The 22,822-nt window shown below is 35.6% G+C and overlaps 10 protein-coding genes and 1 pseudogene across 11 annotated transcripts; 7 read left to right on the top strand and 4 right to left on the bottom strand.

Annotated features, from left to right (window-relative positions):
- The first annotated feature begins 41 nt into the window (after positions 1 to 41).
- Positions 42 to 2,173, top strand: LOC105964425 (plant/protein). Its single transcript, XM_012988937.2, has 7 exons — positions 42 to 224; positions 304 to 344; positions 695 to 752; positions 910 to 1,003; positions 1,536 to 1,620; positions 1,708 to 1,773; positions 1,893 to 2,173. The coding sequence occupies exons 1-7, from the start codon at positions 140 to 142 to the stop codon at positions 2,004 to 2,006; spliced, it is 543 nt and encodes a 180-aa protein (XP_012844391.1). The 5' UTR covers positions 42 to 139; the 3' UTR covers positions 2,007 to 2,173.
- Positions 2,174 to 2,383: 210 nt separating this feature from the next.
- Positions 2,384 to 4,435, top strand: RPL27 (ribosomal protein large subunit 27). The gene is made up of 4 exons (XM_012988928.2): positions 2,384 to 2,528; positions 2,651 to 2,956; positions 3,867 to 3,968; positions 4,063 to 4,435. Exons 2-4 carry the CDS (start codon positions 2,672 to 2,674, stop codon positions 4,246 to 4,248), a joined length of 573 nt encoding a protein of 190 aa, XP_012844382.1. The 5' UTR covers positions 2,384 to 2,528; positions 2,651 to 2,671; the 3' UTR covers positions 4,249 to 4,435.
- Positions 4,436 to 4,781: 346 nt separating this feature from the next.
- LOC105964409 (protein NUCLEAR FUSION DEFECTIVE 4-like) lies at positions 4,782 to 7,677 on the bottom strand. Of its 2 annotated transcripts, none has more exons than XM_088819158.1 (3): positions 7,110 to 7,677; positions 6,045 to 6,976; positions 4,782 to 5,545 (listed from the first exon to the last, which is right to left on the bottom strand). In XM_088819158.1, the coding sequence occupies exons 1-3, from the start codon at positions 7,443 to 7,445 to the stop codon at positions 5,035 to 5,037; spliced, it is 1,779 nt and encodes a 592-aa protein (XP_088675284.1). In that variant the 5' UTR covers positions 7,446 to 7,677; the 3' UTR covers positions 4,782 to 5,034. The 2 variants fall into 2 exon arrangements, with proteins under 2 accessions (XP_088675284.1, XP_088675285.1); XM_088819159.1 differs by having other exon boundaries at positions 7,139 to 7,601.
- A 3,372-nt stretch (positions 7,678 to 11,049) lies between these two features.
- LOC105964435 (nuclear transport factor 2B) lies at positions 11,050 to 13,955 on the top strand. The gene is made up of 2 exons (XM_012988946.2): positions 11,050 to 11,580; positions 13,599 to 13,955. The coding sequence occupies exons 1-2, from the start codon at positions 11,284 to 11,286 to the stop codon at positions 13,671 to 13,673; spliced, it is 372 nt and encodes a 123-aa protein (XP_012844400.1). The 5' UTR covers positions 11,050 to 11,283; the 3' UTR covers positions 13,674 to 13,955.
- A 343-nt stretch (positions 13,956 to 14,298) lies between these two features.
- On the top strand, positions 14,299 to 14,773 carry LOC105964445 (uncharacterized). The gene has a single exon (XM_088819162.1). The coding sequence runs from the start codon at positions 14,428 to 14,430 to the stop codon at positions 14,635 to 14,637; it is 210 nt and encodes a 69-aa protein (XP_088675288.1). The 5' UTR covers positions 14,299 to 14,427; the 3' UTR covers positions 14,638 to 14,773.
- Positions 14,774 to 15,055: 282 nt separating this feature from the next.
- LOC148769856 (uncharacterized) lies at positions 15,056 to 15,430 on the bottom strand. The gene has a single exon (XM_088819163.1). The coding sequence runs from the start codon at positions 15,336 to 15,338 to the stop codon at positions 15,132 to 15,134; it is 207 nt and encodes a 68-aa protein (XP_088675289.1). The 5' UTR covers positions 15,339 to 15,430; the 3' UTR covers positions 15,056 to 15,131.
- Positions 15,431 to 15,599: 169 nt separating this feature from the next.
- On the top strand, positions 15,600 to 15,976 carry LOC148769855 (uncharacterized; annotated as a pseudogene).
- Positions 15,977 to 16,133: 157 nt separating this feature from the next.
- On the top strand, positions 16,134 to 16,610 carry LOC148769854 (uncharacterized). Its single transcript, XM_088819161.1, has one exon. It carries the CDS (start codon positions 16,270 to 16,272, stop codon positions 16,477 to 16,479), a length of 210 nt encoding a protein of 69 aa, XP_088675287.1. The 5' UTR covers positions 16,134 to 16,269; the 3' UTR covers positions 16,480 to 16,610.
- A 66-nt stretch (positions 16,611 to 16,676) lies between these two features.
- On the bottom strand, positions 16,677 to 17,142 carry LOC105964795 (uncharacterized). Its single transcript, XM_012989303.2, has one exon. It carries the CDS (start codon positions 17,017 to 17,019, stop codon positions 16,807 to 16,809), a length of 213 nt encoding a protein of 70 aa, XP_012844757.1. The 5' UTR covers positions 17,020 to 17,142; the 3' UTR covers positions 16,677 to 16,806.
- A 442-nt stretch (positions 17,143 to 17,584) lies between these two features.
- On the top strand, positions 17,585 to 18,102 carry LOC148769853 (uncharacterized). Its single transcript, XM_088818881.1, has one exon. It carries the CDS (start codon positions 17,786 to 17,788, stop codon positions 17,996 to 17,998), a length of 213 nt encoding a protein of 70 aa, XP_088675007.1. The 5' UTR covers positions 17,585 to 17,785; the 3' UTR covers positions 17,999 to 18,102.
- Positions 18,103 to 18,178: 76 nt separating this feature from the next.
- LOC148769852 (uncharacterized) lies at positions 18,179 to 19,411 on the bottom strand. Its single transcript, XM_088818880.1, has 3 exons — positions 18,887 to 19,411; positions 18,714 to 18,784; positions 18,179 to 18,644 (listed from the first exon to the last, which is right to left on the bottom strand). Exons 1-3 carry the CDS (start codon positions 19,313 to 19,315, stop codon positions 18,194 to 18,196), a joined length of 951 nt encoding a protein of 316 aa, XP_088675006.1. The 5' UTR covers positions 19,316 to 19,411; the 3' UTR covers positions 18,179 to 18,193.
- Between the last annotated feature and the right edge of the window lie 3,411 nt (positions 19,412 to 22,822).

Below are 22,822 nucleotides of genomic sequence, written 5' to 3'. Positions count from 1 at the left end.
TGACGTGGCACCTACTTGGCATTTCATTATTTGTTTGCGCTGAATCCCTCAATTACTATTGATAAGAGCGCGGCGAGTCATTTGATTAGAACAACTCAATTTGGCGAAGAGCTAATTCAGTAGCATTTCAAGCTTAACAATGGCGTATCAGAATTCCGGAATGCTATCGAAGGATCAACTGCTTCACCTCTTTGATCAATTCGCTTATCTCACTTCGCAGCCTGGTAATTTTCGATTCCTCTCTTTTCACCCAAACATTCAATTGCAGTTCATTCTCATTTTTTTTTCTTCAAATGTTTTCAGAGGTGAAACAACGGATTTCTGATGCCGTCAACGATAAGCAGGTTAACTATTTTCCAAATTAGTTAAATACTGCTGAGTCCTAAGTCAGAGTGTGAATTCCGGCGCTTCATGGCTGATATTTGGGGAGACTGCAAATTTAAGTTCCAGTCTAGTAATTTGATTTAGAAAATAAAAATTAAGTTTTCCGAAGCGACTTATTTTGGCACGAGGTTATCGAAAATTATAGTTAATAATGGCTACAAAAAATATCAGTTTTATTGTCTTATTTATCCCTTATATTTGGCATTATGGACTGATATGGTATGCTGAAACTGGCAAGAAGTTATGATGAATCTTTTTACTCCATAAAATTCTTTCTTCATGTTGGCAATTGAATTTAAAGTTCATACAGGAAGCTGTAGCTGTAACTACTGCAATTCAAGAAGAGATATTTTCCGATATGGGAGTTGGTGAGTGGTTCTAGTTGAAAGTTTTTTGCTTGAATTGAGAAAGAGTTTGACTAAAGAAACTTGCTTCATATATTGCTTTCACGGATTTAAGTTTCCTATTGGATTTTTGCAAAATTGCACGGTAGATTGTTGTGAGTAATTTACTTCTCTATTGTAGATCCACAATTTGGTCTGGCTTGCTTGGGGAAAGTAAACATGACCTTTGAGAATGATCAAGACTTGATGATTCAATTTTATGGTTTTGTAGCAAAGTAAGTGCTATACCTATTATTCTGTGTAAGAAATGTTGGTACCTAGCAAGGTGATTTGAGCTCTTACTAAATATTTTTGTCACTATGTTTTGAATATTTGGCCAAATCTGGTGCTGCATTAGTTAATCTGTCGGCCCTTTATCACGAATTATGCCAATTTCTTCCCCAACATTTATCGAGCTTGGTTTTCAAATGATTCACTTTTAGAAGTTTTCTTATCATGAACTATGTCAATTGCTGCCTGAACATTTATCGAGCTTGGTTTTCAGATGATTCACTTTTAGAACGTAGTTGATATGAGTAACTGTTCTTTGCCTTCCGTAGACGCAGCTAATAAATAGAACCCAACCCCTTGGGGATCAAGAACGGTTAGATCTGTAGGACATAGACGAAAATGACTGTCCTTCCAAATCCACTGTCCTTTAATTTATCTTGCAATTGATTGACTCTCAGTGAAAAGTGAAATGAGATTGACCCAACTTGAGAAAGCGTAACTTCTAATTCCTAGTACTACATTTTGTTGACTCGAAAGGGAGGAGATAGCTTGTGAGGAAGCAGAGCTTGGTCCAGATGGATTTGCAGAAAGAATGGAAATGCAACATTATTTAGAAGAACAGGTTCGTTTTATTCTTACATGTATATATACATTTTAAGTTGCTGGACTTGTTACCGAAATGGATAGGTTTGGATTAACATATTTACAGCAACTGGAGATGCTGAAGCACATGCGCAAATTTCACCTGGATGATCAGTCTGCCATCCTTGAAAAGGTATGCTTTTCAATTCAGTTGCGTGTTTGTTTTATACGCATAATGCGGTCACCTTCACCTTTGATTCTCTTCCAAAAATCAGAATGTAAGAAGTTACATTGTGCTATATCATATTGCAGATCCACCAGCAGATGGAGAATACCAACTTTCAACCTGAGGCATCGATATTGTCAGTTGACCACATACAGGACATTGTTAAACGAAGGGTTTCACCTCTCTTTCAGCCAATATGACGGTTTTACTTGTCTTGTGTAGACGCTGTACTGTAAAATTTATTTCAATGAAGGATCAAAAGCTTCGTATTCTGCTTGTTGCTGGCGATATGTAAACTTGAATCACCCCTACCCCTGTTTTATTTTCGAATTAAATGAGGAATCACTACGAGCATTTCGTTTCTTAAGCTTTGATCATGTAGATCGATTTGTTCATTTTTGAAAATGAAAAACTAATATTATGTAAAAGCACATTATACAACATGGTTGCATGAACAAGCTCACAGCCAAGAGCCAGGATTCCAATTCAACTGACAAATATATATTAGAAATAAATAATTTAGTGATATAGATTTCCAAAAAGATGTGGAGATGGCCGTGGGTTCAAATCCCACTTTGCACAATTAATTCTTACGTTTTTTTTTTTTTTTTTTCTTTTCCGAAAAATTTGCACTCGTGTGTACGGATAACTTATCTACAAGGTTTTTATATCTGTCCCCCTTCCACACAAATCAAACCACTGCACTTCGCATTTCTCCGACTGTAAGTCTTTGGGCAAAACTTCCAGGAAAAAAATATGGAAATTAACTGATGAATTCATATTCACATTGTAAATTTCGACTTCTCATAACTGTATTTTTGTTCGTTCGGTTCCAATTTTGCAGGTAGCTTGGTTGTTGATAACAATGGCGGCCGTGAGTTTCAATTTGGTAGGTGCGTTCAAAGGCCTATCCGTTGGTTCCACCTCATCGTTGTCCTTTTTCAGAGGCGACTTCGGTTCGATTTCCGTCGGTCAAAACTCCGTTCGTTTCCCGATTAAAACACCTCTTACGATAGAATCTGCGCACAAGAAAGGAGCTGGTAGTACTAAGAACGGCCGTGATTCCCCGGGGCAGAGGCTCGGTGTCAAAATCTACGGCGATCAAGTTGCCAAAGCTGGTTCCATTATCGTACGCCAACGCGGTACCAAGGTTTGAACCCTATTTTGTGTCTGTGTTCTCCGTTCCTTTTCTCTTTTTACTGTAAACTTTGGATTTTACTGAAGAAGACGCTATAGAACCTTGGATTTGATTTTTATGCTCCGAATCCTTCGGAAAATCGCGTGCTATGTGTGTGTGTACATGTACATGTGAGTTTAGGTTATTGGAAAATTCATTTGCTTGGGTTATAGAATTCATGCCTCTTTTGTGAAAAAATAGTATATGTGAGCTAAAATTTTCTCACATACATGGTGCTCAAATTTGTTGCTATTTATATATTAGTTTGCTTAATTTAAGCCTCACATTACTCGATTGACCAGTGGATTCCATAATGTAGATTTACAAAGCAGAGATATCGTTAAGGGCTCCTTGTGATAAGGTTCGAAGACGGACCTTACGACTGGGATTAAATCTTTAGTTCTTTGCACTACCATTGTAGGTGAAATGAAATGTCAATTTTCAGTTCACATGGTGTGTGTGTGTGAGAGAGAGAGACAACTAATGTATCTTGCATTCAATATGTGGCATCTTCCGGATACATATTAGCCCTTGTTATCTAGAAACTCTGAGATTCCAGTTGATCATCAAGCAGATAGACGCAGCTTAAAGAAATGGTCATTACATCAGTAACTTTTAGTGTTTAGTTAGTTCTTCATTTTTGTCTGTGAGATCTCTTCTGAGTTTTAATTGATGCATCAGTTTCATCATAATAATTGAACTTCTCCGGTGTTTTAATTAATAGTATAAACATTTCTATCTAAAATTATATGTACCTTGTAGACTGTAGTATGTATGTTTAGCATGACTAGTTTATAAATAAAATCTGAAATAGTGAATCATTTTTGTTGAATGTAATTTTCTTATTAACCATATCAACTGTTTTTGCCCACAATTTATGCAGTTCCACCCAGGGAAGAATGTTGGGCTTGGCAGGGATCACACTCTTTTCTCCTTGATAGACGGACTAGTCAAATTCGAGAAGTATGGACCTGATAAGAAAAAGGTAACCGTTTGTTCATCTTCTTTAATTAGCATTTTATTTATTTAATCAGCAACGGAAAATGCGTCGTGGCTTACAACTTTTGTAAAATATGAAGGTGAGTGTCTACCCTCGTGTGGTGGTACCCGAGAATCCCAATAGTTACAGAGCAAGAAAGAGAGAGGCCTTCAGGTTACAACGTGAGAAAAAACGAGCGAGGAAAGAAGGCTTTGTAATTGAACCTCTATTGGTACTTGCTTCTGCTGCACAAGTGTCTGAAGATAGTCCATCATCATCTTGTTAATCAGGAGCTCTAGTCTCTGTTTGCTTGTATTCGACAGTCGGAATTTTGTGTATGAAATAGCTAATTTTCTTTTGATTTTGTTTTCAATTATGTTAGTCATGGACATTTGGAACTGTTGATTCTGGAAGCTTGTGAATCCTGTCTTAATGGAAAAATGACCAAACTGCCCTTTAAGGGGTAAATGGAACATGCCGATAGTCTCTTGGATTTTATCATTAATTGAGCAAGTTTATTAGTTTAATTGAATCGTTTTCATGAAATCCATAAACTAATTATTTTGAAAGTGAAAATTACTTGATCATTGGAATTATAAAATAAACCAATAATCAGCATATGTCGAGATTAAATTTAGAATTACACTTAAAAAAAAAAAAAAAAAAAAATTGGAGCCGAATAAACGACATGGACTATTAATCGTATTGGGCAATTAGAGCCCAAATAATAATCCAATGTGGGCCGTTCGATCAAAATGGTCTGATTAATCCAAGACACAGATACAAGAAATTAGAATGTGGGAAGACAGAGGCACAATATTAATAAACCATACAAACCAAGAATATTTCATTCATAACAATCATGAATCATCTCATCGATCTGTTTTATTCTGCTCAAAATTTCCCGAATAATATTGTCCAAAGAATAGAAAGAAATACATAAAAACACAAATATATTATAACACAAATATATCACTCAGACCATCAAATAGCCCCTTCAAAGAATATATATAAATATACTACTTAAAGAAATACAAAAACATGCAGACACATAATAAACACTTCCTCAACTCTACCTCCTCGATCTACCGTACAGTTGCGCGTAAACCGGCTTCGTTCGGTACACAAGAATCATGCTCAACATAAACGCGATAATACAGAGCCCAGACATGATCAACGAAGTCAAGAAGAAGCAAATAGCACCGTCGCACTTTAATGGCTCTTCGAGACGAACGTAGCTCGAAAACGAAGATAACAAACCACGGCTGATTCCAGGCAACCGCCCCTGAGCTTGCTTCTCCGCCTCTCTGTCGTATATGCTGCTCGCTATAACCCCCGAAAAAATTAACGAACCAGCAGGATTCGCTAGTGTGAGAAAATTGTATAAAGCACCGAATTTTTTCAATCCAAAGAGCTCCGAAGCAGCAGCGGGTACTATGGCCCAGTGGGCGCCGTATCCGAGGCCCACGAGAAGTGTGCCGATGTACATTGCTCCAGGCCAGCCCATAGCAAAGAAGAAATGTCCGACTGCCATTATAACTTGTGCAGCTGCCATTGCTACAGGCCTTGGATATGCATAGTCCCTGAAAGAAGAAAAAAAATGATATAATAATTATAAGGGATGTGATAAATGTCGTTTCGGTTTCGATAATACCGTTTCGACTAAAAACGTGATCTTGACCATTTGCGAGGCTGAATTTGGCAGAACTCAAAACACGGAGTTTGTAGTTCTTTGAGTTAGCTTCCTAATTGAACTTAAATCATCAAGATTGAATGTCGTGTGAAAAATATATGCACGAATCAATGAACATTGCCCACAACTTTGATCTAAAATTCAAAACGCAACTCAGTCACGCATAACTTTGCCACCTGACATCCAGTCTAATTGATTCAAGTTGGATTAGAAAGCTAACTCAAAGGACTAACATTTCCGTGTTTTGAAATTTTACCAAAACCACACTAGAAAAGGGTCAAAATCAAAGTCGAAACGGTATTTAAAATTGAATTGGCATTTAATGTTTCAGTAATGATAATAAAGCACATATTGTCGAGAAAGTGAGCGAAGTTTATATCATATTATACCTGACGATTTGCTCGGAGAAGTAGCCACCGCCAATACGGCCAAGAAAGTTCCAGATGCTGATCATGGAAACGAATACGTGTGTATTGTCGTACCCCAAAGACTGACTCATTTGACCTAAATTATCGATCACAGTCAAACCGGAACCAGAGCCCAACAGAAGGGAGAAAAACATGAGCCAAAGATCAGCCTTTATCAAAGCCTCCATCATAGTGAAGTCCTCCCCTCTGCGGGGCCTACGTTTCTGGATTCTAACGGCTCCTTCGGCAGCAGCTTGCGCTAATCTCGTCTGCAGTTGAGCAATTCTCTTCTGCCTCTCATGAGCAGGAAGCAAATCCACTTCTTTCGGCTTCTCATCCTCGACCTCACTAAATATGATGTCTTGCGAATCGTCTTCCGATTTTCCAGGATCCTGTTTCTGCGAGTCGGATAAAAGCGCCTCTTCGACCGAAGGCCTCAACCACCGCGTAGAAAAAGTCAATGCGACCGGAATTGCAATGGGAATCAACAATAGCACCAAAAGACCGACGGTGAAGATTATAACAACCGTCTCGCTTAAATCGACAAGATCTTCGACAAGCATGACACCCATCAAGTAAGCAGCCAAGATTAGGCAAACGCTGTACACAATCGAGAAACTGAAACCGTCGGACGATCTTATCTGCTTGTGTCCACCAACCGGTCTGATGATGAACATAAGAGCAATTGCCACCATTGTGGGCCCCACTGCAACCATGAATATGAGCGAAGCGTGGTCCGGAGAGTGCATCACGGCGTACATTTGAGTTAAGATCGCACCACCCAATCCAGCAAAGCCCTTGAGTATCCCGACAACCGGGCCTCGGCTTTTCGGGAAGTTTTGGACACAAGAGACGAGCGCTGCCGTGTTGAAATATGTCTCGCCGTTTGTTCCCACAAATATAAGAATGCACATCTGTTTGATTCAAAATCGGATCATCAGATATACAAAAACCCAAAACAGATTAATTTAATCAACAATCCCACAAAATCGAACACCAAGAATTGATGAAAATTAAATAATAAAAATGATAGAGATATATACTCACAGCCCATAACGGCAAAACAGGAGCTATACCAGTAACAACAAGCCAAACCCAACCATACCCAACAAAATTCTGGACAGCGCCGATAAGAAGAACACCCCACAAGGGCAAAACCTCAGACAAACCTCCGGCGAGAAATCCGACGCTGTCGCCTAAATCTTTGGCCACACCTAACCTCGCAACCTGCCTCTGGTTATAGTTCAAAGAAGTCTTGATCGTCGGAGATATGCTGCCGAATAAATACCCAATTCCGGCACAGGATTGTATCCACATTGCAGCCACAAAAACGAGCCATCTGTTGTTGAAGAATGAAGATAGACTCTCAGTGAAACAACCCATCTTTTTTATTTCTTCACAAGATTGAATTTTTATTTTTTTCTTGGGTTTATAAATAAAATAGATGGGGTGTGGAAAATTTGTATTTTTGTTTTTTGGAGAAAGATTTTAGTTGAATGTAATGAGTTGTTGTCTGGCTGTTTTATAAGGACCGATCATGGAGAAATGAAACGATAATGATGGATGTAATATTGTAGTGATACAGGACGGTCTCAAGCTTTTCGCTCATTTTTCTTTTCCTTTTATTATTTTTTTTTTAATATATTTATTTCTTGATTTTAAAAAAATATATTAAAGACTAAAATAACCTTAAACATTTAATTATGTGATATGAGTGGGTTTAATTAATCAAGTTAAAAAGTGAAAAAATTACTACATCTAATACAGTATTGACTATTGACTAATTATGTGTGATAAGTTCAACCTAATGACCGTTAATAAGAAAATTCGAAATCGTATTAATTGATAATCGATTTAAGCTATGCTTAAATTAGCTGCTTTTTAACACATTGTGTAATCATCAATATTTTTTGGTCAATGTTTTTATGGTAAGAAAAATGGAAGTTAGTAGTAATAAGTAATTGACATTTCCACATGGTGGAAAAATGGGTAAATAGTTAACACTATGACAAATCATGATTAATGGGGCATAGGATTCTGTATGTACGTTTCCTTTTTAATTAATGGAAATTGAATCCCACCTAATTAGTATATAGTTTAGTTCTTTTAATTAATGTAAGAGATTTTGACACATTTTTCGTTTAAAATGAGGCAATATTTCCAGATCGATTAGATTCCATGTGATCATTACCTATATTTGAAAAGTTAAAGAACATGTTGCCATGTTTGTCCCTACAGAGTACAGACTGCTGCCACTATACAAATAATTAAATTGACCTGTAAAAAAGGACTATACAATCCACCGATTTACTCAAAAAAAATTTGGATCTGGTATTCTTATTTTATTTAATTTCTATTCTAATATTTGTAGCACGTATTAATAAAAATAATTTCTATTTTAGTATTTGGATTGTTTATAATTAAATTAGTAGAATTTTTATTACATAATTAACTCCAAGTAAGATTAAAGGCCTTAGAAGGGCTTATAAGTTATAACATTAAAGTAATGGGATGAGCTGTACATTGAGTCATCTATAAGTAATCAACCGCATATTGGATCGGCCCAAATATGTATATATCAACGGTAATTCAAATAATTTATGGAGTTGTCTGCAGTGGTGGACTAACAAGTGAATTATGGGAGATCGAGTCTGATTTTCCTGCTAACACTTTCAAATTTGTGTTTATCGCATATGGTTTGTAAAAAATCATATGCGATAAACACAAATTTGAAAGTTTTTTATCGCATATCTCATGTAAACGAAAAAAATATATTAAACTATTTGGGAGAGTAACCATCGCAAAAATAAGAAATCGGAATAAACACCGAGGAATGACTCCAACCCAGTTTGAACTATTTGCCCATTTAGCTAAATGGTGGACAACAAAATTAGAATTTACGAGAGACAAATTTGAAACGCCATTTAGGCCATAGAGTTCAGAACTTTTTGATCTCGTCGATACGGATTACCTCATGCATCTTCAATCTAAAGCATAACTTAATTTAAAATATTTGGGGAAATTGCATATTAATTTGTGATTAGATGGTCCTTGAAGATGTCATTAGTTGATTTTTATCCACTAATTTTGTGGTGGATTATTTGGCCATTTAGGAGAGGGCGGCGTGCTAAATTTGAAAAGAAAATTTAAGAAAAACTATTTTCATGTTTCCGTAGATTAGGTATTAAAAAAAGATTATTCCATAAAATGAATTGACTTTTGATTTTTCTCAATTTGGTAACATTTTATGTGGTTGAATTGATACTTGTATGTAACGTAACCAAATATTTAGAAGTTAGTTCTACGAGATAATTAAGTTTCGGTTTTAGATGAAATTAGAATTTCTTTGCGTGTGAAACTTAGGTTTGAATTTTCTTGAACCGCAAAATACATAATGTTGTTGATGCTACGCACTGAATACACACACACGTTGGCTAATGGCCAAACTAACAAGATGTAAGTTTGCCTCATGAAACAATTGTAATTAGACATATATCACTTATAAATAGTGTATATTCTATAATTGAATAATACATAAATCGAATTAATTATAATACTTTTCTAAAGTTTTGTAACAGACGATATTAGTTTGGGTGATTCATTGTCTAATTGTTAGAGGTCACATTTCAAACTCTCCATTATATGGAAACATTCATGTATTTAAATTGAGGGTCGTACTAAAACTGCGACCAACTTCTATACCAATTTCATCAAGTTTAATTTCCACTAAAATAGATTATTGTTGTAACGAAATTCTTGAAAATAAATTGTATGGCCTGGCCTTCCTTCATCCAAAAAGCCATTTTTAAATATAATATGTATATATATATATGCTCCCTTCCCCTAAAAATACAAAAAATAATAAAAAAATAATAAATGCCCTCGTTATAATTTATTTTGAAAGAATAAATGGCCTTTCTGTGTTGCATCTCTGTGTAAATGAGTAGTTGTTTGGCCCTTTAGCTCCCAGCCAAACATAAAAATCCATCCTTATCCCTTTCTTCCATCTCAGTCATCATTTTTGAATGCTTACTCACTGCTCATCTCTTATACTTTCTGCTTCTTATCTCTCTATATACCATATATATGTATATTCAAAATTAATTACATCATTATTATATTCCATGCCACCATCATGATTAATAGTTAATACAATTATAATATCATATTACTACATCATTTGTCTTTTTAAACTATTAAATTGTTTAATTAGGTCTCAAGAACCTCATATGGTATGGGGTGGCTGATATATAGTCTTATATTTAGGTATTTGTGAAAATGACATACTATTATTTATCTCTAATACGACTTCAAATGTGACTATGATCCTCGATAATTAACATTGATCACGTATTATTCATTTAAATAATTATAAGGTGGGCCAATCAAGGACAAAATTAATGTTGAAAAATGCATAAACAACTAAACAATTAATTATATATTAATAATAATTTAAATATGTTCGTGGCTGTCCTCCCTTTGTCGCTCATAAACAATTAAAGGCGTGTCAATTATCACATTTTGATGATGTTGCACCACCACCCACTTCACTTCATCTCACCTCTTTGTTCTCTATCTTCATTTTCCCTTTTTTCTATTTTTTCTATTTCTTTATCTAAATGCTCAATTTTATTCTTCAAATTTTTATGTAACACCTAATTTAAGAGGATAATTGTTTTTTATTGCTGCTGGCAATTCAATTAATTATATATTTTTTTATTCTGGAAGATCTAATAAAGAAATGAGAATATTAACACGTGAACATGAAGTCTATTTGGGCTTATTGCGTTGCATATAAGTACCCATTGGGCTTTATTTTAATGTGAATTTGGTGTAATGTGCTTTATTTACTATATATAGATATTTTGCTTACTCATTGGGCCCAATTGTCTTACTAAGTTTTGGGCCGAGGCACGGTCTATTACTAAATCTTATGTATTTATTAAATTAAAGCTTATTAAACATATGTAAATAATAATAAACAATTGAATTTCGAGAACATTTCATGTGGGGTGGGTCCCACAACGGGAGGCTGCCACAAATCAATTAGCGTATTTCTTCAGCAGGAAAAAAACCACACAAAAGAAATAAATATAAAATAGTATTCATCAATATTCATTCATAAGCCCTGCGTAGAGAGAGCTCAATTTTGACTCAGACAAGTATAAGAGAGAAACGCAAAACACAGGGGAAAAAACAAAGGCGACGGCAAACGAGAGAAATGGATCCAGACTCTGTGGCGAAGGCATTCGTTGAGCACTACTATTCGACGTTCGACGCGAATCGGGCCGGGCTTGCTAACCTGTACCAGGACGGTTCGATGCTGACTTTCGAGGGGCAGAAAATCATGGGATCTCAAAACATCGTGGCTAAACTCACCGGTTTGCCTTTCCAGCAGTGCCAGCATCAGATCAGTACTGTTGATTGCCAGCCATCTGGTCCTGCCGGCGGTATGCTTGTTTTCGTCTCCGGTAATCTCCAGCTCGCCGGCGAACAGCACGCGCTCAAGTTCAGTCAGGTAATTTTACGAGCATCTCTTGGTTTTTATTTTTTTTATTTTTGATTTTGAGCTATTGATTGAATGATCGTGTGGTTTATTATTGCCCAAATTTTATTGTATGTTTAACATTAGGTTTTGGTGCTTGATTTGATGCAACGTTTGCAATTAATTACTGTATATATGTTTAGTAATGTACAGATCATGGTGTCATTTACTAGTATAGGTCATGAGTATCTCATTTGGTCGCTAATACGTGTATGTTCAGTAAGAAGGTAAATATGTTGAATGGCCGGCTCGAATCAGGCCTGTCTTATGTTACAGGAACCTCTTGGCATACAATAATATGATTCTTATGTGTGAAAAATATGTCATGGATCTTTCATTGTGTATTTTGTTAAATTGAGGTGTGTACATTTGGAGCAAGTTTTAGGTAATCCGGCCTGAAAGGAACTATTATGTCTTATGGTATTTCAATTGGCTTGGTTAAGATTTAGATGAACTGAGCTTTTATTTATGCAAGTAAGATTGCGAGATTGGAGTTCATTCCTTTCAAAGTTTTGCGTGTAGAACTTCTAATCCGAGTATGCTATGTGCCTTGATTAGTTGGAAGTAGATTCTTCGAAGGGGAGGCTGTCAGTTTATTAGCCGATTGACATTTTTCCATTGCTGTTTTTAATTGAAAAAGAAATATGGTTAGGTAGATAGAGGGGGTGGGGTGGGGGGAGGGGTAGGTGGGTGTGTAAAAGGATGAAACTCTATTCAATTGATGGAGATGGCCCTGAGACCATAATGAATTTTGATATGTTTTCGACTGTATTTCTTGTCAAGGTGTTTGTACAATACATATACAATGGGGCTAGAGGTAAATCCCGCTAATCTAGTTTGTACAATGAGAAACCTACTCAATCTACTGAAGAGATAGCTAAATCAGTTGAGTTCAAACTAATATGCTGATTTTGCTCTATCAAATCATATTCTAATCAATGCTGCTGATCCTGATTTGCCGTGATATTTTCATGGATATTCACTTTAAAATGGTTATGCTCCACTTATTTTGAGTCTTGTATGCATGGAAATAGTATAGATGTTAATTCATCTTTTGGATGTGAGATTATGCAAGCTAATCATAATTTTGTATGGAATTTCGTCTCTTAATGGAAGTAAATGTTAATTGCTCTTTCCTTGTCAAGTTTAAGCATATTGTAGATGGGGTGGTTTATGATAGTAAATGGTAACTGATCTTTCCTTGTCAATTTTTAAGCTGTATGTATGTATAAGGAAGTTTCTCTCTTCGTTGATGTTTATGGAAGTAAATGCTAATTGCTCTTTCCTTGTCAAGTTTAAGCATATGTGATGCAATCCTATTGGAAAATGAGAAATCCCAATGGCTTTTAACGCATACCAAATAGTTTAAATTTTCAAATTGGCTATGAGGTTGGGAGTGGAGGGGAGGGGAATCGGTATAGAAATCTTGAGCTCACATACAATGGTTGGAGGGAATATCAATATCCCAAATCAACAACACATAATACATGTTCGATTTAGACAGAAGGTTTTAGGTTTAGTGGACCTTCAACAAAGTGACTACTAGCTACATTGTGTGTGTGTCTGTGTGTGTGTGAATTTTGGTATTGTTCATATACTTAATTGCAGAGGACACGAGGCTTAGCTTTCTGCATACTTGCTAAATAAGTGTTCATATCTTGCAATGGTTTATATTGTGTGCCAACTGCCAAATCTTATTTGCCTCATCTATCATTTAGAAGTGATGTTTGTCAGGTGCAATTGACTCGGTATATGTGGGTTATTGTGGGAAATGAATCTTTTTAATCTTTGTTCGTTGTAAATAAACTGCATAGAGATGATCTGGTTCTTGATAGTTTGCATCCACACTTGCAACTGTCAAGGCCATTTGATTCTTCTTCCTCGGTATATCGTCATAATTGCAACTGATCTTTAAAGATTTTCTAATGTCGTAAATCATTCATTCCTGGAATATCTTCTCACCTCCGCAGTTGTGTTTTTTTGTTGAGCAGATGTTCCAGTTGATGCCAACACCGCAAGGAAGCTTCTATGTGCTAAATGACATTTTCCGCCTGAACTATGCATGATGTCGATTGAATTTAAAGCTGGAGGTTGAATGAACTGTTGACTGTTCTGCCTTTATACTTTGTATTCCAAAGTAAAAAAACAAAAAAAAAAATATTGCTGTTAGGGTCCGAAAAAGTTTGGGTTTAGATTCATCTGCTTGGCTGTTTGTGCATTCTTTTTGCCAGTTATTGTGAAGGTTTCAGACTAATTCCCAATTGATAGGCGAATTTCATTTTATCAACTCTCTAAAGCCTGTAATGGAAGTTTAATCGTACGAATTGTGATGTACGGGTTCTCTTTTAGTCTCATTCTCTATGTAGTTGTAGCATATTTTCAGACACACAAACAAATTTATTGATGCTACACTTGTGAACGAAGTATTTGCTTGTGGGAATACTTACATTTGAAGTCGTAAACATGCTCACAGTGAACCAATTTTCGAGCTTAGAGGACCAATTTTCTTACTTGTACCAATTAGACAAGTAATGCTTTTCTTAATTAGTGATAATACATTACTTAAGATGGAATCTCCAGATAAAATAAGACACCAACCCACTGACGTGCAGTTGGAGGTATACGCTGAAAAAAGGAAGCATTTGTAAGAATTTTGATCCACAAAGCAACCAAATCTCACGTGCTGAATCTGAAATAGCTTCATTTGATAACCTTCCCTTTCATCCAAAACTTGATCTATATATTAAGCCCATTTCCAGCCCCACTTTGTACAGTTATACTCTGTCTTTGTATTATTAGAAGAAGAATAAGAAGGGGAAGATGTCGGATTGGGGCCCGGTATTCGTAGCGGTGGTGCTGTTTGTGCTGTTGACTCCGGGCTTGCTGATTCAGGTGCCGGGCCGGAGCCGTTTTGTTGAGTTTGGAAACTTCCAGACGAGTGGAGTATCGATACTTGTTCATGCAATTATCTACTTTGTTCTCATTTGTATTTTGTTGTTAGCTATCGGCGTCCACATGTACATGGGCTGATCATTGACCTTCACACGATTTGCAAATTTTCTGTTTCATTGATGAGTAACGAGTTTTTAAGTTTATGTAATTCGTACAAAATATGTTGTGTTCATTTATTTCTTAGTAGATAATAAAGGCTTCTTTGTTTGCGCTCTCTAGATGTTCACTCTGTTCGATTGGGAAATACAAATCAAACTACTTTTTAAAATTACGATTATCCGATGATTGGTGCTGTTTTTCCCTTTTTCTTTTCTGGCCGTTTAAAGGCTATTTTAATGGAATTTTATCTGCAACCCAGAAAAAAGAAAGACACAACTTTCTGTGTAATAATAAATTCAAGAAAATTGCATGACAAACAAGGTAAAACAAACATAAGGAAGAAAGACAAGATTGTTGTTATTGGACATATAAAAAAAAACAGGAGAAGAAGAGAAGCTAGGAAATAACAACATTATATTCGATACAAGATGTATGTTAGGAGAAAATAAGGTAATTGAATTGAAGATATGTGACTAGAGATAGATATGTACGTTGAGCAAGACGAGGAAGAGAAAAAGGAGCAAACCATAAACAACAGTGTGCAAAACTATAGCAGACACACTTGTGTTCATGCTTACAAACTCAACTGCCCTATTCCTTCCTGGAAGCTGAAACAGCAATCCTGGGCACATGAATCCAAACAGTGCTGTGGCTATCATCACTCCTGCATAATCATTCATTCTTGATTTTTATTTATTTATTACCACCAACTTGTATTGTTTCTTTAGTACAAGTTATGCAAGGAGAATAAATAATAAGAAATATATTATAAAAAAAAAAGGGTGCTGGGGTTACTTGTCTTCATGATCAGGAAGAATCCCACAAAAGTAAGAGGAATATATATTTATTTATTGCAATTACACAAAATATTCCAGAATCCCAAAATAAAAATAAAAATAGAGGACTTGTTATTTTCCTCCGATCCTAATATATCCTTCCTCTGCAAATTAAATCTCACCATTGTCTGAATTAAAGAAAAAAAAGGAAAAAATAATAAATGGCGGAGGATTGGGGGGCAGTGCTTATCGGAGTGGTACTGTTCGTAATACTACAACCGGGGCTGATATTTCAGATACCTGGGCGGGGTAACGGAGTTTGGAACAATGAAGACCAATGGAAAGTCAATCGCCGTACACACACTCATCTTCTTCGCTTTTTACGCTGCTCTAACTCTTGCCGTTCATGTCCACATCTATACCGGCTTATCATTGGCGCAAGATCTACCTCTTGTTGTTTAATATGGAAGAGTCTTGTATTATATTTGAATTATCATATATAAACAAACCCATGCTCGCTCTGAAAATATAATCCTACCTTCCTATTGGCTATAATTAAGTACAAAAAAAAAGGGTCTTTGGGTCTGAACTTGTCTACAAGGTGATCAGGAAGAATCCCACAAAAGTAGGAGGAATTCTATATAGTTTTGCCATTTTATTTATTGCAAAAACACACCGTTCATTCATTCTGTTGCTCACAAAATATTCCAGAATCCCAAGTGTCCTTGTCTACAAGCACTAAAAAGAATTATATTCCTCACTTGTTGATTTAACTTCACTTATTTTTCTCCTTCCTCTGCACAAATCTCACCCTTGTGTAAGAAAAAAAGGATTAATGGCGGACTGGGGGCCGGTGCTCATCGGTGTGGTACTCTTCATACTCTTTCAACCAGGGCTGCTCTTTCAGATCCCCGGAAAGAACCGACACGTGGAGTTTGGAACCATGAAGACTAATGGAAAGGCAATCGCCGTACACACGCTTATTTTCTTCGCTTTTTATGCTGTTCTTACATTTGCCGTTCATGTCCACATCTACACCGGCTGATCGGCCGTTCCCCTTAAATCTCATCGGAGCAAGATCCACGTCTTGTTGTATATATAAGCTTCTTGTATTCTCGTGTTCGTGTTTGTGTGCTCGTGTGTTTGTGTTCTCATCAGAAATTCTGTTTTCATATATACTGTGTTGATGAACTTTTATTGTTTGTGATTACTAATTCTTTCAACCTCTATTTGACAGCTAGATTTGATTACAAAACAGAGGCCAAGAATTTCATTACATGAGGAGAGTAACTGAGTGAATCAACATTCCATGGTAGAAAAGAAATAACTAGAAAGCATGTTTGACATTAATTAATTACAATTAAGTAGATGATCAGCCAGCATGTATATGAACTCCAATAGCAATAATCAAGATAGTATAGATACAAAAAAACAAAATAGCATGAACCAATATGGAGATGCCACTTGTATACATGTTCCCAAATTCCATGACCCTCGTCCTCGCCGGTAGTTGGAACAGCAGCCCCGGTGAGAGTAGTATGAACATCACCACCGCCACCACCACCGGTCCCCAATCAGCACCCATTCTTCAATAATATTATTCCTCGATCTTAATTCGGTGTGTGTTTTCTCTGTTTTTAATGGCTTATTCAAGTAGTTTGGTTTTTTTATATTGGGTAATGGTTGATGGAAATTATTATAAGTATGGGGAATGAAATATAATGGATTGTTCTAGAGACTGACTCTGATTTATCTTAATGAAGAAGGCCAAGGGGATGTTGATGATATTATGCTAAACTTAAAAGGAGGGAAAGTATATTATATATGTATATATATGATGCATGCATGATAATGGAATTGCTTTAATTTTGGTGCAATATGATTTGGCGTTGCTTTTCTTTTAGATTTGGAATTTGGGAAAAAGCAAGCATGTCAAAAGTTGGATGACAAGCTACTTTAAAGCTCTATAGGTTTCGGAATGCTTGCTTGCTTCTATAGGTTTCGACTGATATAGAAGCACGTGACTTGCATGTGACAACAAAATGATTAAGAGGGGTTGTTATTGGTGACAAAAAGCTAGATTAAGAGACTAATTAATTAATTAATTAATTAATGTGATGGCCCAATAGGAGAAAATCTAATAAGACTACCCAGCCCAGTTAGTTATATTATTATATCGAAAGAAGCCGGCCGAACAAATTAGCTAGAACGTCAAATCCAATGTTGCACCATCGATCGTTGTTACTACAACACCTATACATATATACTAAACAAGGATTAATCATCATCCTAAAACTAGCTACCTAGGCCAATAGAGATCGAGTATATATATATATATATATATATATACAATGGCAGCTGATTTGGCACCGGTGCTAGTGGCAGTAATATTGTTCGTGATGTTGTCGCCGGGGCTTCTGTTCCAACTGCCCGGAAGCAATAGGCCAATTGAGTTCAACAACATGAAAACCAGTGGTCTTTCCATTTTGGTCCATACCATCATTTTCACTGCCATTATCACCATCCTCCTTATTGCCATTGGTTTTCACATTTACGTCGGCTAGCTCGCAATACATTTTTTTTTTTTTATAAATTTGTTCTTCTTTAATTTCCTCTTTTCAGTTTTACGATTAATCGTAATATATACTTCGATTGTATTACTCAAATCAAGCCCTTTTTATTATTGTTAATTAATATAAAATATTTATTAATTGCATCGATGACATACTGAATTAACATACTGAATTAATATATATTATTTATTTGTAGTTTCTATGGCCAAATCCTCTATTCCTCCGCTGAAAACACGAAAGCGCCTGAACGAAGTCAGCATGTCCAAAATCTGGGAAAAGTTTGTCGGAAAAGTAGAGCTCCGTGTACGCCAACTGCCATAACGTGAAATTGCTAATCCTCAATTCACCACCTGCTCTTATCAGTAAATCAGGGTTCGGCAACTCCATGAAACTAGTCATTAATTCCTGCTCAAACACACCTTCGTCCACATCTTCTGCACCTAAGATTCCATCTTCTACTTTTCTCGCTATTTTCTTTGCCGCCTCTGTTATGTCATTACGGCCGCCGTAGCTCAACGCCGCCACGAGATGCAATCCTCCGTTACCCCGCCCAGACTCCTCCGCCCATGATATTGCTGACTGTAGAGATTCCGGAAGTCTCGATATATCCCCAATTGCCGAGAATCTCGTATCATGTCTGTCAAACAAATTCATCATCCATGCATACATATACATTGCACGTATCTATATAGATAGGATTTATTACCGCTGGATTAAGTCTGCGACATCTAGTCGTATGAAATCTTCAAAACAGCTCACCAAGTTGCCAAATTCCACCTGTAATTTGATCGATCACTTGAAGTTGGACGAATATAATAAAATTTGTTGTTATATATAATCGATTTAGATATATTAGAATAATATATATGATAATTGAACCTTGGAGCGTTTCCAATTCTCGGTGGATAAACCGAAAAAAGAGAGTGCATCAATCCCATATTGACTACAATACAAAGCCACGTTTTTCAAATTGTTGATACCAACTCTATGGCCGTCTACTGTTGACACACCTCTTTTCTTTGCCCACCTATCATGCCCATCTATTATTACTGCCACGTGTCTCGGCATCGGTTCCGGCCGCAGCCCATTGTCTCGCAATTGTTGTTCAATATGTAAACGGCGCAACTTTACAATATTTCTTTTGTCGTCGTCGGTACTACATGAAAACCTAATAAGTGATGATGAAGAATTGCCAAGATATGTCATCATCATCCTGCTAGTTACACAAATTGCTGCTGATGGATTGGCAACTGTAAAGATAGCAATTTTTGTTTTTGTTTTTTTTGTTTTTTTTGAGTTTCGTGACATTAATTTGTTTAGGATTTATAATAGCTAGCTAGGGTTAGAGATGTCGACTCGCTAATAATTAAAGTAGATGGGAACATTTAAAAAACGTGATCAATATTTTAGTTATGTCGATCGACATAACTAAAATAATTGTAATGCATTCTTGAACCATCAACATCCTATTAATGGTCGACATATATAGAGTTTTGTAGTATTAGAGAAAATGTAATAAATGGGATTTGATCTATCATACAGCAATCAATTTGGCGAGTCGTACGTTTTTACCCAACTTCCTCTTCTATTGCTATATCAACATCAGTACGGAGCCTAAAAGAAGTTGGCGAGCCTCCCTAAAATAATAACGAAATTAATGATAAAAACCTACCAAACTACCTAAAAGAATTTATCAGTCTCTAATCAATAACTTTTATTAATGGGATTGACAAAACCCCTTCATCACACAAGTGCAATTACACTGAGCCCCGATTTATTTTGTATTTTTAAGATAAATCCAAAACATCTTTTATTAATAAAAATGAATTAAGGCCTCGTTTGCTCTGTGCTATTAACCTCTATTAACTAAATAGTAGGGGTTAGTAAGATGTTTGGTTGATGAGATTCGTATTTAGTCAAGTCCGCTACTATACTCAAAGCCCGCAATTAAGTGCTATTATTTGGTTAAATTAGTAGCACCCCTCCCCCTGCGATTAATTTTATAGAGGTGATTAAAAGAGGAAAATACAATTTTATCCTTAAAACAATATCTTAATTTTTTAATTAAAATATTTTTTGGACAATTCACATTAAATACCAGAATTTAACAAATTTAATATAAGATTTAATCTAACGAATCAAACATCTTACTGACTAAATAATTAATTAGTAAGTGAGATACTAATCAACGAGACCTAAGTATCACTATTATACCCTTATCTTATTATAAGGTATCTTAGGGTTGAACATAAATATACGTAATATTTGTTTCTTTACTTTTTACCCTCTAGATCTGATTTTCTCCCTTTTTTTTCTATTGACCGTTGCGCCTCTCTCCATTCAGCCTCAGTTTTGTCTCTTCTCTCTCCACCGGCGCCGTCACCACCCCTCTTTCTTCTCTCTTCACCGGTCGTTGTGCAATCTCTATGCGGAGGTAAAAAAATAAAACGTATTTTTTTGTTGTTTTAATCATCTTTCTATAATTTTTAGGGTTTGTGGGGCAGAATTATAATTGAGGGTGACTTTTATATAAATTCATTAATAATTTTACTGCGAATTTATGAGAATGCAATAATCGGTATTTTGTAGGAAGATGTTGCTTTGATGAAAAAAATAGGCTTATATGCTACATGATTTCAATTGCAAAGACCAAAATAATGGTGGCTCACACGCCGACATAAATTTGTTTGGAAAGAAAAAAAAGGAAAGGGGGATTTAAGTAAAGCATAAATAAGTTACAGTGATGGCGAAAGATGAGAAAAGCAAACGTACAATGATTAATTGCATATATATATATATATATATATATATATATAATTAAGAAATTAAAAGGATATTCCATTAAATAAAGTGTTAATAAATTCTACTGTAGGTGGGAGATTGAGCCCCGGCGTAAACAGAGATGGCCTTAATTATTAGTGGTGGTGTACTGGTCTTGCATTTTTTTCTGGACATAGTAGTGGGTTACGTTTCACATAGCGGATTTTCGAATAGTGGATTTATGTATAGTGAATTTACGTTTTTTTCCGTTTTGTTATTTTTTAGTTGTGTTACTAATGGATGTACGTATCTTTTTAGTGGATTTCGATAAGTTTGTTGTAGACTATGTTAATGTAAAGTGGATTACGTTGTTAATGTAAAGTGGATTACGTTATTTTACAGTGATTCTTACAGTAATTTTACAATGGTTTACGATAAATTTATAGTAGTTCCGGTGAGTATATAGTGGATTTTAATTTTTGTAACCCGAGTGGAAAAAAAAAATAAGTGGATTTCACTAATTTAATAGTGGTTTTCGATGAACATGTAGTGAATTACACTAATTTAACAGTGGGTTACACTAATTTAATAGTGGGATTACATTAATATTAATGTGGATTATGCTTATTTTATAGTAATTTTTACTTTATTTTCATAGTCGTTTTCAATAAATTTAGTGGGATAGGGAGAGAATATGGGGATGGGGTGAGATAGTTGAGAGAAATAAGGGATCAGTGTATTTAATTTTTTTTTTATTGATTTTTCATAATAACGTAATACGGTAACTTTGACTAATAGTAAATAGGGGCATTTTGGATAATTTGAGTCAATTGGATTTATAACAAATTCAATTAAAGAAAATTGATTTATTAAGAAGTCAAAATTGAATGGCGAGGTTTTGTCAAATAGCCCCTTTATTAATTTAGGTTCGATGTTTTATATTTTTATGTCGGCCAGCTAACTTTAGATTTTTTTTTTTCTGATCTGTCTCTTATTTATCATATAATTCCTCTTTTTGGTTTTACGATTTGATACGCCTAATTGGGCCGATTCAATGGACCTACAATTCCTTTACCAATTGGGTCACAAACCCAATATTGAAGACCACAATCACCGAGGCCCAACCACATTCAAGTAAGGTTTGGGCCCGACAATCTCAACTAAGCTATAAATAATCATTTGAACTCATTCCTTAAGGTACATCTTATTATCTGAGTAATACTATAACATGTATTCTCTGGACTATTTCCACTATCCGCACGTCTGACTTGAGCGTCGGAGGGGTTTCCGCCGGATCAACCCGGCCTAGTTCACGTGTTCTATGATCGCAGGTATCTCAAGGTCATCAAACTCGTGGGTCAGTGATCCACTCTGCTCTTCCAGCTCCCTCTACATCAACTATCTAAGGTAGTCTAACTTTAGCATCATCACAATATATACTTCAATAATAGTCTTATTGTTTTATGTGGATGAAAGCTTATTTTTGGTCATGAAGATATATATTTAATTCATCATATCATTCCCTGAATATATACTAATTAATAAGATTGTTAATTTGCATATCATCATCATCATCAAACAACTCATATTACTGTTAATTTATAAATAAATAAATAAATAAAACACATCCTGATCATGTGTCCTAAATATGTAGATCATCATCATTGTTGATGATGGTAAAAACACTATTTTATTGGATTATTATCTACTACTTCACTAAGAACAATATCAATACAGTAATTTAGAACATTGAATTAAGGAGAGGTACTCTATTATATAATTAATAAAATATTTTCAGTAAAAATGGCAATAAATGTTAGGAACAGGTTCTTTCCAAAACAACCATGGATCCGAGAAAACAATTTAGAACAACTGATAGGAGAAAGAAATCAAGAATATTGAATAAGAACGGCTCAATTCCCTTTTCCAGTGTTCATTCAGTAGATCCAAGGTCTGGTGGTAACACCAACTGAAAACAAGCACCAAGCAAACAGCCACTGATCCAAAACCCTAGATCTGACCCCAAAACCTCACTCCGAGTTGACTCACCAACAC

This window comes from Erythranthe guttata, chromosome 6 (assembly GCF_056151865.1).
Source record: "Erythranthe guttata isolate IM_541 chromosome 6, IM_541, whole genome shotgun sequence".
NCBI lineage: Eukaryota > Viridiplantae > Streptophyta > Magnoliopsida > Lamiales > Phrymaceae > Erythranthe > Erythranthe guttata.
The sequence above is the reverse complement of the archived record's forward strand: the minus strand, read 5'-3'. Positions and strand labels throughout refer to the sequence as shown.

Bases quoted from the DNA above. Each gene is read 5' to 3' on its own strand.
- LOC148769853 (XM_088818881.1), top strand. From the start codon at position 17,786: ATGGCAGCTGATTTGGCACCGGTGCTAGTGGCAGTAATATTGTTCGTG.
- LOC105964425 (XM_012988937.2), top strand. From the start codon at position 140: ATGGCGTATCAGAATTCCGGAATGCTATCGAAGGATCAACTGCTTCAC. The intron at 1,621-1,707 runs GTTCGTTTTATT...ACATATTTACAG, and splicing joins AACATTATTTAGAAGAACAG to CAACTGGAGATGCTGAAGCA. The intron at 1,774-1,892 runs GTATGCTTTTCA...ATCATATTGCAG, and splicing joins AGTCTGCCATCCTTGAAAAG to ATCCACCAGCAGATGGAGAA.
- LOC105964445 (XM_088819162.1), top strand. From the start codon at position 14,428: ATGTCGGATTGGGGCCCGGTATTCGTAGCGGTGGTGCTGTTTGTGCTG.
- LOC105964795 (XM_012989303.2), bottom strand. From the start codon at position 17,019: ATGGGTGCTGATTGGGGACCGGTGGTGGTGGCGGTGGTGATGTTCATA.
- RPL27 (XM_012988928.2), top strand. From the start codon at position 2,672: ATGGCGGCCGTGAGTTTCAATTTGGTAGGTGCGTTCAAAGGCCTATCC. The intron at 2,957-3,866 runs GTTTGAACCCTA...CAATTTATGCAG, and splicing joins TACGCCAACGCGGTACCAAG to TTCCACCCAGGGAAGAATGT. The intron at 3,969-4,062 runs GTAACCGTTTGT...TAAAATATGAAG, and splicing joins ATGGACCTGATAAGAAAAAG to GTGAGTGTCTACCCTCGTGT.
- LOC105964435 (XM_012988946.2), top strand. From the start codon at position 11,284: ATGGATCCAGACTCTGTGGCGAAGGCATTCGTTGAGCACTACTATTCG. The intron at 11,581-13,598 runs GTAATTTTACGA...TTTGTTGAGCAG, and splicing joins ACGCGCTCAAGTTCAGTCAG to ATGTTCCAGTTGATGCCAAC.
- LOC148769852 (XM_088818880.1), bottom strand. From the start codon at position 19,315: ATGTCACGAAACTCAAAAAAAACAAAAAAAACAAAAACAAAAATTGCT. The intron at 18,785-18,886 runs GTTCAATTATCA...ATCAAATTACAG, and splicing joins AGAATTGGAAACGCTCCAAG to GTGGAATTTGGCAACTTGGT. The intron at 18,645-18,713 runs GTAATAAATCCT...TTTGTTTGACAG, and splicing joins GTCGCAGACTTAATCCAGCG to ACATGATACGAGATTCTCGG.
- LOC105964409 (XM_088819158.1), bottom strand. From the start codon at position 7,445: ATGGGTTGTTTCACTGAGAGTCTATCTTCATTCTTCAACAACAGATGG. The intron at 6,977-7,109 runs GTGAGTATATAT...TGAATCAAACAG, and splicing joins CTGTTTTGCCGTTATGGGCT to ATGTGCATTCTTATATTTGT. The intron at 5,546-6,044 runs GTATAATATGAT...TTCTTCTTTCAG, and splicing joins TTCTCCGAGCAAATCGTCAG to GGACTATGCATATCCAAGGC.
- LOC148769856 (XM_088819163.1), bottom strand. From the start codon at position 15,338: ATGAATGATTATGCAGGAGTGATGATAGCCACAGCACTGTTTGGATTC.
- LOC148769854 (XM_088819161.1), top strand. From the start codon at position 16,270: ATGGCGGACTGGGGGCCGGTGCTCATCGGTGTGGTACTCTTCATACTC.